We start from the raw sequence: 18,224 nt of genomic DNA, 5'->3' as shown, positions 1-18,224 counted from the left end.
CTTTCTCAAACAGTGACTATTTACTCTCTTAGTATCCTTAACGAGATGAAGGTGGAATTTATTTAATCACTTTTTCTCCGTAAAACGTCAGCTTGCACAGCTGATGGCCGTACAGGTTAGAGGAAATCTGTTCGACTTTTCAAAAAAGTGGAGATACAGAATTTCAGACTTCTTGAAATATAACTAACTAGTGTAATAGCGCACTCTTTAGACACTGTACCTTGTTAATGGTTTGAAGTTATGAATGTATGCGTACATTTTTCAAGAACCTTTGAGTTTACTGCCTGTTTATTTTGTACTGTGAAGTGTATTAAACATGTTTATTAGTAACATTGACTTTCTAAATGTGTTCAATGTGATCAGCTTAATTCTCTGGAGGCCTTTAAGGGTACTCACTATAGTTTGCAGTTCTGACATGTTAAGGACAGATTTAAACGTTTTCCTGCATTTGTAAACATAGTTTTATGTGACATTATATTGTTATTTTAAGGGTTCTATTATTCTATTGTTCTATTAAGCCAAAAATTGTTCCCCAAACCTCACTTAAAAATAACAACAAAAAAAAAACACTGACCTGTCCCTTTAAAATAATTGAGTATTTTTCATAAGGATAAGGTTAATCAATTAGTTCTTTTTTAACCTAAACCTTTTCAGTATAAAAGGCAATGCAGTATTTGTCTTAAACTTGAGATTTTTGTCATTATGCAATGTCAGCAATTAACAATATGAAGCCTGAGATTTGGATAACTGTCGTATTTGGTAAAGTAGCTAAATGTTTACATTTTACATGAACTGACGCTCTAAAATGAGTCGTTTTCTGCCTGTCTTTGGTTTAGAAGGATAAAAGACAGATGAGTTACTGCAGCCCACAGGGCAGTTAGTGATGTGTTCCCATTTCCTGCTCTAGTCTTAAGGTTTGGTATTGCAAGGAAACAGACATAAAGATTCACGACTTTTCACCAAAAAGACTAGTTTACTACAGGCTAAGTGATAAAAAAATAAATAAAACGCAAAATACATTAGCTGCTGAGTTGAAAAAAAAAACCTGTTAAAAATTGTAGTAGTAAACATTTTACATTTTACACTTATTTTCTTTATTTTAAACAGTATTTATGTGTAATTATTTACATGTCCTATTTGAAATGCTTCATTTACTGCAAAATCACACAGGTGTTTTTAGTTAATCCGAGTGATTAGACCCCTTTCTGAGCTGAAACTAGTCAGAGTTACGATGGCAAATGTAAAATGAGAATCCTGCAGGACTTTTGGCCTTGTTCTCTCTGGGAGCTTTCACACATGTTACTTGATACCATGGGCTTAAAATGGGGATTTGTTATGAGGGCAACCTCTGTGTGTTAAGAGTTAAAGTGGGTGCCTACAGAATGCAAAATCTAGTTAACATCATCCGACAAAACTGCAAATGAGCAATGAATGCCTTTTGTTCAGAGGACTTCTGACTGCTGTCACATAAAATGTAAGTAATATTATAAAGAGATGTTAAGTTGATCAATTTAATAAGTTACATTAAGATAGAGAAGCTTTATATCCCACAATATTACAACTAAGGCAAATAAATGTCAAATTGAACCCCAAAATTGATTAAATTATTATTTAAAAGAATTTTATTTGAGACAAAGCATTGAAAGGACATATTACTTCGGAAAAAGCAACACACAGGTCATTAGAAAATGAATGTACACAAATATTTTTAAAAAATCTCAATTGTAAAAATTATTTTATTGTAAATAAAGATTTAAATAATTATATTGAGTGTAATTTGAGGTAGAACTTAAGTATAATTTAAAGAAATGTTTTATTTTATTTATATTCATTCTTGTATTACTTTGGGTTTATTTGGCTTGTGGCTGCCACATTAATAGGGACTGAGGTGGTTCAATTACGGTAAAACTGAATGGCAGCAGGAGGATCCAAAAATACCAATACAAGATTTCTTTATTGCTACCTCTGCCAAGGAAGTTTTGTCTTCGGCAGTGTGAATTGGTTTGTTGGTCTGTTTGCAAGATTACTTTAAAACTATTCAACTGATTTTAATGAAAATTTAAGGAAATGTTGGGGTTGTCACAAGAAACATTTGATTAAGTTTTCATGGCGAGCCGTATCACAATCCAGATCTATTTTTTAATGAGGTTATGGCCTTGGTGGAAGTTTGCGCTCTCTAAGTTTGCAAAATAGATTGTACAAGGTATGATGATTTCATACTGTAATGACAGTCATCACTTAGAACCACTATAATATCAAATGCAGTATCATTTATATTATAATTGTTTGGACATTATGCACAAAATTAGGGGTCCCTAAATGGTGGACCACAATCCAGATCTGGAACCAAATGAAACTCAGATTAGTTGTTAAATTTCACTAAAATAGAATATTAATAGAATAGAATTTTTACTTGAACACATTTTTCTGTATCTAGGTAATTTATTTTAGGCAGTACAGCTCTTCTAGCGTTTATGGTAATTAATGTTACATAGCCCAGCTTTTTTTTTTTTTTTTTTACAATTTACAGTACTTTATTTTAGGCAACACATCTTTTTTTAGCATTTATAGTAATTTGTTTTGTGTGGCCAACTTACGGTAGTTGCCTCAAGTGGGTCTTGTTTTTTTCTATGCGGGATGTTGCTGGTAGGGTTAGGGTGAAGAAGTACAGGCAGGAAACGACCATCTGAGTGAAGAAAACAATCTGGATTTTTGCTTTATTATTTCTTTAGTAGAATATTAATGATTTTTATTGAAGACCCTGCACTAAATGCACATTTAAAATAATACAACTTAAACACTTCTGCCTAAAGCTACTTTTTTTCAGTTAGTTTAAAAAATTAAGATAAAACTAGTGATTTGTGAATTATTGCTTTTTTAATTATTATTATTTTAATGTTTTTTTAAATAGTATTGATTATCATAAGAGTTGATGTTTTACTGGTCAGCATAGGTGGTGCTCCACAGTAGAATAGTGCTCAGCTTTGTTGCCAGTTTGAATCTCGGCCTTTCAGACCTTTCTGTTTGGGGTTTACGTCACCTTTTTGCATGGTGACAGCTACAGCCTTTCTGTCTGCAACCATAAACAGCACAAAGTGGGTTTGGAAACTGAATGGATAGTCAACCTAGACATTAATTTTTAATTATCCTGAAAAGGATAATAAAGGCAACCCGTAAAGGAAAAAGCAGGTAAAGAAAATGGATGGATGCCATGTGGAAAAGTGATGTCAAAACTTTCCAAGACGTTTAATATGACAACACTCCAGAGAGCCACTTTGTGAGTACAGTTGATACAACATAAGGCTTAATGTTCCAGTAATGTGTAATGTTTTACAGATAATGTAACAAAGTTTTTGTAACATGTCTGGAATAATCTACATATTGTGCTTCCAGATTTAGAAACTTCATATCACACACTTAATATTTTCTACAAAATATTTGTGGTCATTTGACATGACTGAGCAGCTACTGTTAGTTACTAACTTGATGTATTATGTAAAGCCATTTGTTTAACTTGTTTGTATTAGATGTGCTTTAAAAATGAACAGTTATTGCAATAATAACTATAATTAGGTCTGATAATATCCGTGGCAGACATAGCAATAAATAATTAATACTTTATAGTATAATTATTGTATAAAATGTACAGAATATATAGTGAAATAGCCATAATTAATATTCAGATTTTGTCCATGTTTGTACTGTTTAATTTGCATTATTAATGATGTATAATAGTCAAAAACAAAAAAAGACACACAAAGCTTTAAATTAAAACAGTGAACATTTATATCATGATTTACACTTTTTGACATTTTTGCACATAAATAACTTCGGAAACCAGAATGTAAACAAAGACAGTTTTTTACGGGATTCTCCTCTGGACTTAAAGCTTTGACCAGAAAAAAAAAACGAAAAAAAAACAAACGCTTTGGTCATTAGAAACATTATGAAACAGATAAATGGAGTTAGAACTTCAGAGTTCCTATGCTTGATGCACAACTGCTACAGAAAATCACAGTTGCTTTAGTAAAATGAAATTAGGTCTTAATGCAGTTTTGACCAGTTTAATTCATATTATACACAGTGTAAATGTTATAAGCTTCGGCCCTGAAGACATGAAGAGGGAGGGGCCAGTGCATAAAAGAGGGCCGAGGTGCTTAGGTGTTCTTGACAAGGCAGCAGATGAATGGGGCTGTTTTTTTAAACAAACATATTAAGAAATAAGAACAACAAAGAATATATACAAAACTGGATAACAGAACTAAAGAGTAAACACTTCATCATATACAGAAAGTTCACCTTCCTTTTTTCAGCATTTTGAATCCTTCTGTCCTTCTTTCCTTGTTTAGATTTGTTCTTTTTGATTCTTTTTTTGTTTGTTTTGGTTTTTTTGGTGTGCATTTGAAATGTGACCAAGTAAACTTTGGTTTCTAGCATATATAGTGTAAATTTCCAAATCTATTCACAAAGAGGAAAGAAAAGAGGATAAAGGGTAAACACAGCTAACCAGCCTCCTGAGTCCATTATGTGCTACATGTTAAGCGGACTGTGCCACTCCTTTGGACCACACGAAGAGCTGCTCTCCAGTTTAATTTGGTTTCTTCTTCAAGTAGAAAAGAAAAAAAAATCTAATAAATAGAAAACTCCCACTTTCAGCTATTCCTTTAAACACACACATACATATCACATACACACTGAGGTAACTGTTGTGAAAATTTTACAAAAGAAAATGCCCTTTTTGTTCCAATTAAATTAAGGAAACATCAGAAAAGGACACAAACTTCAGGTAAACTATCAAGGAGGGCTGAAAGAAAGCTCTTGTCTCCTAATGAACAAAATTATGTGCCATACTTTAGCAAGGTTTTTAAATTTTTTTTTAAATTTTTTTTACTATTTAAACATGCTACTTTGGTTTCATAATTTAAATAGGTAAAACCCTGAAGAATGGACACCCCTGTTTCTGCTGGTCAGAGGTAACAGGACAAATATTAGGCATAAAAAGAACAACTATTTACAGAGTACAGAGAAATGGCCACAGGAAGAGGAAGAAAAAAATAACCTCAACAGAAACACTTATGTTTTCACCCCATCAGTCCGACCGTCCATTTCACTTATTGCTTTTAAAGACAAAAAACAAAAAGTATAATAAATTAGATTACACAACAACAAATTTATCAAAAACAAAATAGATTTAAAGAGACAAAAATCATACTATAGTGATAATAGAATTATATTAATTACATTAAAAGTTAATCCTCGTTAGGTGATTGTCTAAAAAATAATAAATGCTGAAATCACTGAGTAGTCATGGGACACTGTCTCTTGCAGCCCTGAGTATGAGAGTCCCTGATAGGTTGAAAACATAGTGATGTCACTTCTATTAACAACCAGAGATTTATGTACAGTTATTGCTCCTGGCAACAAGTCCACCATACAGTCTAAAAGCTGTCTCTTGTACATAAAAGGCCATTTAAGCGTGATCCTCTGACTCTTTCTTGACAGTAATATTAGCAGAGAGTGGTGGGATGGGGCTGCTGTGCCGCATCTTGATTACTGATGTCTCATTTGGAGAGTCATAGGCACCATAACCTGCTGACAGTAGCTCTGTGACACTGCCATTATGGTAGGTGTGAAAGTGGGGGGACTTAAGGTCGGTCTCCCTCCACAGCATCCCCAAGACCTGCTTCTCCAACATGGTATCCATCTCCACCCCTCCCTGCAGCTGCTCTAGTCGCTCTGCATGGTCACTTATGTCAAAGCGCTCGATCTCCTCGTTGGCGCGGTGGATCTCCTCTAGTGAAGCCTGGCTAGAAACATTTGGACTACCAGAGCCAGAGTTTGCTGCCAGGCAATAGCCCTTCAGGTGAAGTCGCAGGCTGCACAAGTGGATGTAGTGGTGATGGCAGTGGGGACATTTGTGTGGACGCTCCCGGGAATGAAGGCGCTTGTGCAGCTTGAGGTGGACAAATTGCGTGAACTTAGCTGGGCAGAGTTTGCAGTGATACGGCTTCTCCCCTGAGTGGAGGCGCAGGTGAGTTTTCAGGTTGCTGGTGCTGCTGAAGCGCTTGTGACATACCTGAAGGAGGAGATAAGTTAATTTAAAATAACCGCCAGGTAATTATTACATTTTAATGTTAAACTGTCTGAGGAAGCAGCTCATTTCCAGCAGTATGTCCTACCTGGCATTCATGTGGCTTCTCTCCAGTGTGAACCAAGTAGTGTTTTTGCAAGTGAGCAAGCTGAGTGAAACCTTTGCTACAAGTTTGACATTTGAAGGGTCTCTCTCCACTGTGCACACGAAGATGAACCTGTGTCAAGAAAAAAAACAACAAATCTTAGCTTTTCAGATAATATTCTTGAATTGTTTGATATATTAATATAGGAACATCTAGTGACACGCCTTGCTCGTTTAAGTTCCATAAACTTGCTTTGCTGTCTAATGAATACACTGCAATCCTTACAGAGCTCAGGAATGATAATAAGGTAATAAATCAGACAAGCAGAGATCATGATGAAAGGTATCCAGAGAACAAGTCCCAGTCTCACCTTCAGGTTTGAGAGCTGCCCGAAGGTCTTACTGCACACGTTGCACTCATACTTGATTTTACCATTCTGCTTTTTCAGAGGATAAGGCAGCGCCTTGTAGCCTGCTGAGCCAGCACCACGCTTCATTTTGGTCAGGTTTATAGCCTCTTCATCAGGATGATGTTCGCTAGAATTGCCCAGGAGGGCAGAAGTAGGCTTAGTGGGCACCTGCTCACTGGGAGGGGCTGTGCCAACAGTCGGTGAGCCGCTAGAGGGAGCATGAGCTGGTCCATGCAGGTTAGGGTGCATGGTATAGGGCCCTGCTTTGTCTTTCAGAGTAGTAGTGGCTGAGAAGGCACTGGTTGGCCCAGGAAGGAAGAAGTCTCTGTGGCCAGAGATAGAGGTGGGGTGCACAGGTTCAGGCATAAAAAAGCGCCTTCCTGCTGGGTCAGAAGGCAGGAGGGGCACTTGAGGGGGTAAGAGGCTGCTGTAGACAGGATAGATCCTAGGAAAGATTCCACCTACGGCAGGGACACCACCAGCAGGCAGAGGATAGTGATGGGGAAGAAGGTAACTTGGGTAGGGGGCTCCCGGAGTGTAGGAGAGTGGGGCAGATGGAGGGGAGTAACCAGGGTAGGAACTCAGTCCAGTTGGGTAGAGAGAAACTTGTAATGGTGCTGGACCAGAAGGGCTACTGTGAGGACTGTCATCTGGGCTGCTTCTTGCAGATGGACTAGCTGTGGCTGAAGACTGTTTACCAGGGGAATGGGTTAAGGGGTAAACAAGCTGACCATGCTTGTGGCTAAGGAAATCTTCTGCGATGGGAAGATGTCGCCTGAGAGGTGGGTAGATGGCGCGGGGGTACAGGGGGCGTTCTGGGCTGTCAGCACACAGTGGGCGGGTAGGTAGTGGACGGCTGGGCTCCCTCTTAGTGGTGGAGGAGGATGCGGTGCTGTTGGTGCCACGCAGAATGGAAAGGACACTGTGCTCTCTCTTGGGTGGGCTGGGCGTCACTGCGATAGGAGATGGGCTGGACGCTTCAGTTCTGCTCCCCTCTCCGTCTACCTGCTGCTGCTTCGCTTCCAAAAGTGACTGCTCTGTAGAGACAAACAGAGAAACTAGGTCAGCATATTCACAAAATGAGGAGGCAAAAGTTTCTTTAGATGACGTATCTTTGTACAGAAACCATAAAGGCTTCCAAAGAAGTCATATGGCTTTCATAGAAACCATAGAAGCCCACATTTCGGCATTCAACATACTGTTAACATCAACTCAGAAATTATTTTAAACCAAAAGAGTTTGAATGTGTTAGTGTTAGGGAACACCATAAATTATTCTGTGGGTTAATTAGTTTGACAGAATTGATGAATGAGGGTAAGGGGCAAGAAAAGGAGCAAAACACAGGAAGTGAGGCATGACATCTGCCTTTTAGGCATTGTGTGTGTGGTGCATGCGATGCGTGGGTGTCTATAAAATCAAGATAAAATCAGAATGGTGGCAGATAGACAGACAGGGCTGATGGAAGGTTTCCTGCTAAAGATATCCTCAGAAAAAAGCTTGGCCTCTACCTGCCCTCTCCAAACACACACAAACACACCCACACCATGTGACAAGGTACACACACAAAGGCACCTTAAGATAAAGACCTCTGTCTGATTTGTTGACTCTTCCTTTTTTGGACAACTTGCACACACTTTTGATCAAGCTCTTACTCTTCAGTTTTTTCTGCTATTGTTTCCAGGTCAAAGGGTAAATTAGAGAGCTTCCGCCCTAGTCCCTGACACCTACTGTCTTCTCTCCATGATGAAAGAGTGGATTAGAAGTACAGCTCACTCAAACACATTTTAAAAGCCCCAGGATGTCAGTTAGCAGCACATCTCGGCTGGTTAATTGCCACAGACGAGCTTTAAAATGCAGGCGTCTATTATCTGTAAGCCCTTTTACTGCCCAGTCAACTCTTTATACTATAAGGTCGCCCAGAGGGGAGTGTGTATGTGTGAGAGAGTATAAGAAAATGTGTGTGAGTGTGATTGAACTCTCAGTAAATCCCGAATGCCAACACTGGTGAAATTTGCTCCTCTCTACCCCAATTCTCTCACTCACACACACACACACACACACACCGTAAGTGACCCGTTTGTTAGTAGAATAACGGCAGTGTGTAAACACTGAGGTTATCATTTAGCCTTCCTCCTCCTCTTCTTTCCCCTCCTGCCATCCCTCTTCTAGAAAACAAACATGGCAGCCATCTTGGAGATATCAATCTGTCAACACGGCCCTTCTGCCAGGAAGTTCAAGTAGTCAACTGAGTGGGTAGGAGGTGCAGCTCTACCTCCCCCAACCCTCTCCTCCACCTTCTTTCTGGTCTTCTTAAGTGGCATATATATCAGGGTTATTGTCCAACACCAACACACACAGACACACAAGCACTGCATGTGTGAGGTTGCATGTGTTTGAGATAAAAAGGAGGGTGTAAATGCATTGGCATGTCACTCCTAAATTAGCGTTAAGTGTGGGTAGAGAGAGTGTTTTTGTCTGTAGACCAGAGTATCTTTGAACCCACACTCACATGGATGACAGGTGCTCTTAAGTGCTAAAACCTGAAAAATGCAAGGCGACAAAAAGCGCGAGATAGGAAAGGAAAGAAGAAAGTGAGGGAGTGAGACAAAGATTCATGCTCAGTCATTTTGTTCACACACTTATGCACAAAAGTCTGGTTTTGTAATGACTACACTGGAAAGAGCTCATGCAAAAAGGAAAACACAATATAGGCAACAGTTGTTGTCAGCCCCCTCTTAGGAATACAAAACAAGAGGTCACCTGGTTAGGTTCAGAAACTTTGATGCCCCCTTTAGGATAGCTGGTGTAATTTTACAAAGATGATCACAATGGTGAGATTGATCATTTATACTCATTTAATGAGCAGTTTCTGAGATTTCCCTTATTAAATAACCAAAATGCAATGCGAACTAAAATAACTATTTTCTCAGTGCTCTAAAAATTCAAGTCTGGAGGTAAAAAAAAATTGGTAGGTAATGATGTAGATATCAATATTTATCTTGAAACATTTACATTTTAGCTAATAAAACATGAAATTCCCCTTTACCTACATGCATTAATAAACTACATGTGTGCAAACTGTTCCAATTGACATTTATTCATAGCAGAGCCTTCCTGATGCCAAAATCTGATAATGAAACATTACAGTCTAGCTGCTCAACATAAATGGTTTGGTTGCATGTAATTCAGCATCTGGCATTAAAGGGATTCATCACTGAAGCGTTCTCTCCTTTTACCTTTTGCCCTTTAACTGAGTTTCAGTCTAATGTTACTTAAGTCAGAAAGATTGTGGGTTTTCTTGGTTTTACTCAGCAAATGACATTATTTCTGCCTTCATTAGCAGAGCGAACATCTCGACAGAGCGAACATCTCGACAGCAACCGAAACAGTCGGTCGTTACAGTCATCTTGGGAATGTAAATTCATTAGACTGAGACACTAAGACTTGAAGCTCTGTACAGCCCAAAAGCTCAGTCAAAATCTGAGTACAAGTTCATTTTAAATTTAGTGGCGGGTTGAAAGAAACCAGCCGGGCTGGTTGACAAATGACAAACGAGGCCAGTTAAAGAGGTGAGGTGGGGCAGATGGAAGGGAGGGGAAATCAGGGTATCCCTTCTGCCATTGTCCCCCAGGTCATGCGCATTTTTCCCTGGGTAGTGGAGTCACTCTGGCTGGGTGTTGTGGTCCCTCTGCCACCTTAAGACTGCTATTAGCCTGCAGTCACACCTGGAAACCTCTCAGCTCCCACTCTGTCTTTGTTTTCCTCTTAGTTTGCTCTCTCTTTGATCAGCTTAACCAAAGTGGATCAGTGCAGTTAGTTTGCTGTCATCAATTTGTTTGCAGGTTGAGTTTTACAGTCGATATTTAAAAGTTGAACTGAACTGCTATAATAAGAAAACAACGATATATATGTGTAATGTGTAATATTTGTCAATGTACAATATTTTTTGTGAATTGAGAAAAACTTTAGGATGACTCAAAAATGTTAATGAGGACAGAGTCAAGCAAACAGGCTCTGTCTCTGCTGCTTTTTATTGAGGTTGAGCAAGGTTGTGTGAGCTTTTATGTTAAAAGTGGGTCTTTAAGTGTGTAAGACTGTGGCATTAGGGGCCATATACCCCTGAGTGTAATTACACTGTCACTGGCACACACACAAAAATACAACGATGGCACTGACAGAGATGAAAGGTTGCTGTACTCTTGTAAGTGTGTGTATGCGGGTGTGTGTGTGTGTGTGTGTGAGAGATAATGACAGGCTAACATTGAAAGAGGAAGGAGACATAGCGACACTCAAAAACACTGTTAGGCTTTAAGAGCGGCGACAGGACACACTCAAGACACACACTCACACATGCTGCCTGTTGATTTAAAGGTTTTTTTTTTTTTTATGAGAGCTGGTCACTTCCCAATCATGCTGCCATTTGTCTTTAATTCTGGTCAGCACAAAAATAAAGACAATAATATTTTTCCAGTGAATTTCCTCAGCTTATCAGCCTCATTACTTATCAATAGATACAAAAACCAAACTTTAAGAACTTACTAAGTTTCTGCATCATCAGCTCTCCGGACGGTGTGTATCGCAGGCGTCGGGCGAAGTCGTGACAGTACCAGACGAGCAGCTCAGCGCCAGCAGGTACAGGCTTCACAGTGTAGAAATAAATCTCCATGCCGTTCTGACATGCAGCCAGGTTCTGCTCTGCTGCCGAGTGGGCCGGGTTCACGTACCGCATCCAGTTAGAGCGAGTCTCATCCAGACCATCAACAAAGTGGTGAAACTCACCATCCACATAGATCTGGAATGAAAAGAGGAGATTTGTTTTGCTTAAATATTGGATTTTTACTTTACATGCAGTAAAAAAATTTTTTTTTTATTATTTTTCAATTTTTGTTTTACTTTTTCTATTACATGAATCACCAGGATGAAATACGAAAGTTAAAAAAATGATATAAAACCATTTTAAAACTTCGAAACATTTTTTTTTTTACTTAGAGATGAAAAAATAGACAGGAAACATTTGTAACCAACAAGGTTATTGCATCAGAAAAAAAAGAACATAGGTTTAGAAGAAGCTGTAAATTTTTACAAACAAGCTCTTGAATAATCTGGAACAAGTAAATAAAGAATTCACTTTGAACTACAATTTTTAGGTAGCCCACCTCATGAAATTAAAAATGAATTCAATGAATTTAAATCTCAAAATCATATGAAAATGCATTGAATTACTACAGCAAATTAAAAAAAATAATCTGAGAATAAATTTCTATTTAGCAGGTGCTGTGTTTAAATATTACACCACATCCTGGCGTCTTTCTTTTCTTATTGTTCCCCCAATCTTTGCATTTCTTACCATGTCCCTCTCTCTGTCCTCATTACCTTCAGCAAGACACCAAAAGTCAGACAGAGGTTTTGTGACAGAGGAGATCCCCTTTTATAGTGTAAAGGGAAAGGAATGATCAAGTCATTTTCTATCTCTCCTCCCCTCCGTGGGTCTTTTTTTTATTCTTCCTCAGTATTTACCTCTCATTTCTCTTTTATCGGTGTGTGAGTGAGCTCTGAGCATGAATGGAACACCTTAGTGGCTTTAGTTTTATGCCTGTGGTTACACTTTTTCTTTTTATGCAAGTCAAACCCACCGCACACACACACACACACACACGCAGACACTCGGTGAGCAGGCAGTGGTCAGGTAGGAGGTTTGTGAGCGTGTATCGTCTCACTGTCAGTTACTGGTAGCGATGAAGCATGTTTTAACTTTGTGCAAGTGTGATTTGACTTACAGGAACTTTGGTGTGATATGTTATTTGTGTGAAGGTGACATCACATCATTTTCTTTCCTCACACACAGAAAAAAAAACAACAAGACGGGTTTCCTGTTCAACTGACTGATTTTAGACGTCACAGGAAGGGGTCCCTCCGGCTTCTGAGGAAATGCGTGTGTGTGTTTTGAAAGTGTGTACTCACCCTCCAGAAGTACTTGCGGTTGGCGTCTTTGGGGACGCTTTCGGCTGTATAGATCTCGCCCACCAGGGGACCAAAGCGAGTTCCTTTGGGGATGTACTCCCTGCTGCACACTCCAACCACCTACATGAAAACAGGTAAAAAAAATAAAAATCCATCAGTGACAAGTCTCATTAGGTCTTATTTCAAATACAGAAACACACCATCAGCAGTCTGCCAACAGAGAGGAAGAATAATGAACAATCGACACACTTCACCTCCTTTCATTCGTGTGTTCATTTGACCAAAGAACAACTGTAAAATCTCTTTCTCTTGTCAGACCTCCAGTGGTCGCCACATCAAAACAAAACCACTGCCACTTCAGACGCTACAGGGGAAAACATTAAGACGATCAAAAGAAAAAAAAAATCATCTTTTTTCTTTTCGTTTTTGTTTCTTTGCGGCATAATTCACAATCAAAGAACAAGAGGAAGAGAAAAGCAAAGGATTATGTGGGGACTAGACATTAAGCTACAGCCATCGCATACATTTTCTTCATGCTAAACCCACGCAAACACAAGTCTTTCCCAAACCCCCTTGTTCCCTGGTGATGTGGGAAATCCCCCTTTCCTTTTTTTCCTCCACAGGACCAGACATGAGGATGTATCAATGCATGTGCTCAAACCCTGTTTCTGACTTATTAACAAGCTTTTTACAAAGCTCTCATTCCCTCTTTGGACCAAAAATTGGTTTTCTTTGATCAGCTTTTCCCCTTTTCCTCTCCTGATCACAATAAACATCAGCTGATAAGCAAAACACACTCCTCTTCTTCTTTCTCTTTCTTACTTCAGTTCCCCATTGGATAAGCCACTGATGAGAAAATCTATGTGACCGCATCGATTTACTGACAAATTCACAGTATCTGTATCAACAAAGCCGCAACCTTTTGACCTGCAGTCATGCACATTTTTTTTCTACTTCAAACTATTTGGAAAAACACAGCATGCAGTAGACCACCACAGTTTTTGTACCATAAGACTTAAATTATGTGATCATCAAAGAAATGGACAAAAATAAAATAGCTTTTTTGGGGCCTTTGGTCATTTGACAGATTTATCAAAGTAAAAAGTATGAAAAAAACCGAGCATCATAATAAACTTGTCTCCAAAAGCAAATTTGGAGACAGTAAAACATTTAGCATTTATTAAGCACCCTGTGTTTTTCACTTCATTCTGTTTTGATTCTGTGCGCTCTCTCGCTGTTATCCAACGATAGTTTCAACCTTTGACTGTCTGACATTTAGACTTTTTCACATCCAGATTGGTCAATGACACGAAATGTTATCATTTGTCAAAAAGGTCATGGCTGATTGTGAGGTGAGGGGAATTGACAGAGGAGCTATGAAAGTTAAATTTAAGTTTTATGTTTTCCTCCTTTCTTATAAAGGAGAAAAACAGCCTGTATGCAGTAATTTATCAATATGTTATAACTGAAGCATACATTCACATCAAAGTCCAATTATTTAGTCACTAAATTTAAAAATAAGTCAACTTAAATAAGTTGATGTGCTTGTTGAGATGCTGTACTGCGCCCCCTGTCTGCTGAGGTTGGTATTTCAGACTGGAGGGAGTTTCATGAAACATGAGACACTGCATTTAGGACTGAGCCCCTTCCTAATTTTCTCAGATGATAAATGAGTTTTCATGCTTGGATTAAAGCTGATGAAACAGTTTGTAAAGTATGTTTGTGTGTAAATTCTGCTTTAGGCTTTTTATGCCCCCGCACTCACACACATTCCTCGTTCCTCTTTGTGTGTGAGAAAATTTACAAGACATGACCCCCACCCCCACCCCCCACACACCATTCATCATTACATGATCCACATCTGACTCACGCTTCTGCAAATGTTCAGACAGCTTTCTCTGCCTCTATGTTTGTGAAAAACTGTGACTGCAGAGAAAGTTTGGCTGTCTGCGAGTGTTTGTGTGTTGGCCTGACCTCCTTGCTGCCTGCCAGGTGTTTGAAGACCAGGTTCCGGGGCAGCGACGCCTCTGCTCTTGTTGTCGTCATCATAGCATCACTGTCTGGCCCCGTCTCCAACGCCGTGTCTTTGACAATGTATGTGTACTTCTCCTCAAACTCCTTCTCTCTCCATTGTGTCATGTCTGCCTCCTCCATCTCCATGTCGACGTCTGTGTCAGTCATTGTTTCAGCTCCATCTGAACTCGTGGCTGTAGAGGCCATCTTGGTGCTGTGGTTTCTGTCATCCTGCTCCATGGTGCGCGCCCCCTCACTGGTCAACATGGCCGAGCTATGAGAGGTCGCCTAGGGAAAAAGAGGGCAGGAAGAAGAGAGCCTTTATTTCTTCTCATCTTTTTTTTTTAATTTATATTTTAAAACATTACAGTTTGGGCAGTGCAGACAGTGCAACATCACTGTTGAGGATTTTTTAGGGGAAAGTCAAAAAAGAAAAGAAAGAATTAAAAGGGAAAGGACAAGATGAGAGAGTATATGCTACTGGAGCTAAAATGAAAAGAGATAGTGTCAAAAAAAAGAGAAATAAAATATAATGCAATAACAGGAAATGGATGAAAGAACAATGACAGAGTTGATCAAAAAGTATGAAACAGATGATAGGGGAAAAAAGCAAAGAAAGCAAGAAAAAGCAGAGTTGAGGAAGAAAAAAGATAGGAATGGAAGGATGTGGGAGGAAAAATAAATAAAAAGAGGGAAGAAAGAAAGAGATTAGGATGAAAGAAGATAAAACACAGTGATGAGGAGATGAGAAAGACAAAGAAAGAAGAGGAAGATCAGTGATTATTACATGTGGTGACTCAGTAAGTAAAAAGGGGAGGTCTGACTAACGCCAGTGTCACACACACACATAAACACACACTTGCAAAAAGATACAAAGAAACGGCCAGTAAATCTCTTGTCAATCTTGGAATCGGGGGATTCATTCATCCGTTCACTGATGACTTCAGAAAAGTTTAGTCAATTTAACGTCATTCAAACGTCTCTCTCTCTCTTTAATAAAACTAAAATAAGTTCAAGTCAAAAGTTACTTTTATAATTTTGGTAATCCGTAAAATCCAATTTGATGCATTATATGACAACCAGGAATATTTTCATCATAAATTTTATTTAATGTATTTCTCTTTTTCCACTTTGTCTTTTTTTTCTTCTCACACTAAACAGTTCTCAAGTGCTGCCTTTTGCATTCATCTGATTTTTTTGTTTAAAAACAAGGTGAATTTTCTCAGGCAGCACCGACGTAACATTTCCCATGTTTCCTCCCTCCTTACCCCCCCCTCCTCCTCCCTGTATCTCCCAGGGGTTGAAGACGGAGGAAGGAAATGCTGTCTGTGTCTGAATGAAGCTAAAATTGGAAGCAGAGTGGCACAGCAGCGGAACCGGCAAATCATCCCGACTCCCGGCGTGTGTGTTCTTGTGTGCGTGGTGGGAATGGACAAGGGGTGGGGGAGTGATGAGGAAGGGAGCGTCAAAACTTTTCCATTTGGGGGGCCACGGCAGCGCAAACAAAACTTCAAACATGATCCCACCCAAGACTATCCCACACACACGCAGACAAACATGCTGCTTGTCCCACGCAGAAGAGCGGAAAGCAGCAAATCTTCAGCGGCCGCACTCAGTTCTGCAAAGTTCTCTGAACCACAAGAAAGAAAATGTATTTCACATCCAACTGGCTCCAGTCACAACCAACAGGTTTCTCTCCAAGAATAAAAAATACTCTAACAAACTTTTAACTGGTGAATAATAATAATAATAATAATAATAATAATAATAAAAAATACATCTTTACATTCAAATCTTGTTTAGATTCACTCAGTGACTCAACCATCCTTCTTTCTTTCTTTACCTTTATTTCCTAACAGACTCATGGAAACAACTTCCCTTATTACAGATTTGAAAGCAAAATAGTTCTTAAAACTAAAAAAGAAGTTGATCTAAAGAGCTTCAAAACAGTCTACAACCTAAACTTAACTGTAAAATGAACGAGCCAATTATCAAAATTGCATTCAAATCCAACAAAACCCACTCAGAATCCAAAATTTGACTTGTAAACCTGTGAAATTTCCAGCAAATAATTGTTTCTCCCAGACGTCAGTTGCACTTTTTCACCAAAACGTTTTGGTCCATTTGCCATTTAAATGAAGCACATGAAACAATGATCACATATGAAAATGTTTTTCTTTTTTCTTTTCTTTTTTTTTTAGTTTTTCTGCTTTCAGCAAAACTCTGAATCGTCTTTGCATAACAGCTGCAGCGTCGAAAACTAATAGTGAAACCAAGAATCAAGAAACAATTCATCTCTTGTGCATTTAGACCAACTGAAAACATAAAAGCTGAGTCTGCAGTCAGTCAGACGGATTTCAGATTAAAGTGAACTTTAAAAAGTTGAGATAGGGCTCTCATAAATCAGGGGAAAACTAAAAATATGATGTTTTCTTGTTTGAAATCAATGAGTATAAACTAAAACTACTGAAATGTGAAGACACAATTGAGAAATTTACTTGTTTTTGTAAAACAAATATTTATTTAAGTGTGCAGAAAAAGTCTGCATTTTGAAACTAATCGCCTGAACTGAGCCATGAGATATCTTAAAAACTCAAAGCAAAGCAGCAACATTTATACGTAATAAAATCTTGTCAAAGTCATGTCAGCCTCAACACTCGGGCAAAAGTACAAACTTGTTCAAATTTCAAAAGCAATCTTCCAAATGTGGAAGAATTTAGCTTGGATGTTGGCAAATTTGGAAAAGATTTTAAGAAAGTGTCTGAAATGCAGATTCAGAACAATTCTTTAAGTAAAATAAACTCAAACTAAACAATCAAAAGGTCAACATCTAAATGTTTAAAGAGCATAAAAAGTCAGCTTCTTCTGCTGTATTTTCCTGTTTTGTAAAATTTTCAAAACTTTTAAAGGCTGCTCTGTACTCACCGTGTAACTTTGCTCCCATCCACACATAGGGACGACCAGTGAGATCCCCTCTGGATATGTGTGTGAGGACAGAGTGTGTGTGAAGACAGGTGCAGGTTTCCTCTTCTTGCTCCAAGTGCTGATACTCCACTCTGGCGTAACTGTGTGAGCGTCTGTGCGCAGGAGTGTGTGTGTGTGATCCACTTGGATTCCTGTTTTCAAATGCCTGACAAAATCAACATCTCTCTTACTAAGTCTCTCTCTCTCTCTCTCTCTCTCTCTCTCTCTCTCTCTCTTTGAAAGCCACACCCACTTCTTAAGCCTGGCCCCTCCTCCTCCAAGGAAACAGCACCAGGCGTGTTGAGTCATTGTCACAGGATGTCCCTCTCTTCCCCATGATAACACAATTACACACACACAAACACACAGAAGTGCCCGACCTCTAGGGGGCAGAACGGATCTGCTCTTGTTGGTTCTGCAGAAAAACTTTAAAGAACGCTCACTCACTTTCCTATACTCTGTTTGAACCTTTCTCTGTTACTCTTTTTTTTCTTTTTGTATAACTCTCTCTCCCACTTAGCTCTGCTTCATCATCACTTCTTTTCCTCTCTCTCATTCTTTTCCTTCTATTTTATGCTTTATTAAAAAAAAAACACTTTACTGCATTGCATTCACGCAAGTGGAGCTAAAAAAGTTTAGAACAAAGAAGAGAAAATATAAACCTGGAATGATTTTATTTAAAAATAAGAATGAAGGACAAA

At 38.8% G+C, this 18,224-nt stretch overlaps 1 protein-coding gene across 1 annotated transcript; it reads right to left on the bottom strand.

Annotated features, from left to right (window-relative positions):
• Positions 1 to 3,691: 3,691 nt before the first annotated feature.
• Positions 3,692 to 17,847, bottom strand: prdm1a (PR domain containing 1a, with ZNF domain). The gene is made up of 7 exons (XM_017428463.3): positions 17,485 to 17,847; positions 14,521 to 14,847; positions 12,547 to 12,666; positions 11,125 to 11,377; positions 6,547 to 7,622; positions 6,180 to 6,308; positions 3,692 to 6,076 (listed from the first exon to the last, which is right to left on the bottom strand). Exons 1-7 carry the CDS (start codon positions 17,830 to 17,832, stop codon positions 5,471 to 5,473), a joined length of 2,859 nt encoding a protein of 952 aa, XP_017283952.2. The 5' UTR covers positions 17,833 to 17,847; the 3' UTR covers positions 3,692 to 5,470.
• Between the last annotated feature and the right edge of the window lie 377 nt (positions 17,848 to 18,224).

Source organism: Kryptolebias marmoratus, linkage group LG16, assembly GCF_001649575.2.
Source record: "Kryptolebias marmoratus isolate JLee-2015 linkage group LG16, ASM164957v2, whole genome shotgun sequence".
In the NCBI taxonomy this organism is placed as follows: domain Eukaryota; kingdom Metazoa; phylum Chordata; class Actinopteri; order Cyprinodontiformes; family Rivulidae; genus Kryptolebias; species Kryptolebias marmoratus.
The sequence above is the reverse complement of the archived record's forward strand: the minus strand, read 5'-3'. Positions and strand labels throughout refer to the sequence as shown.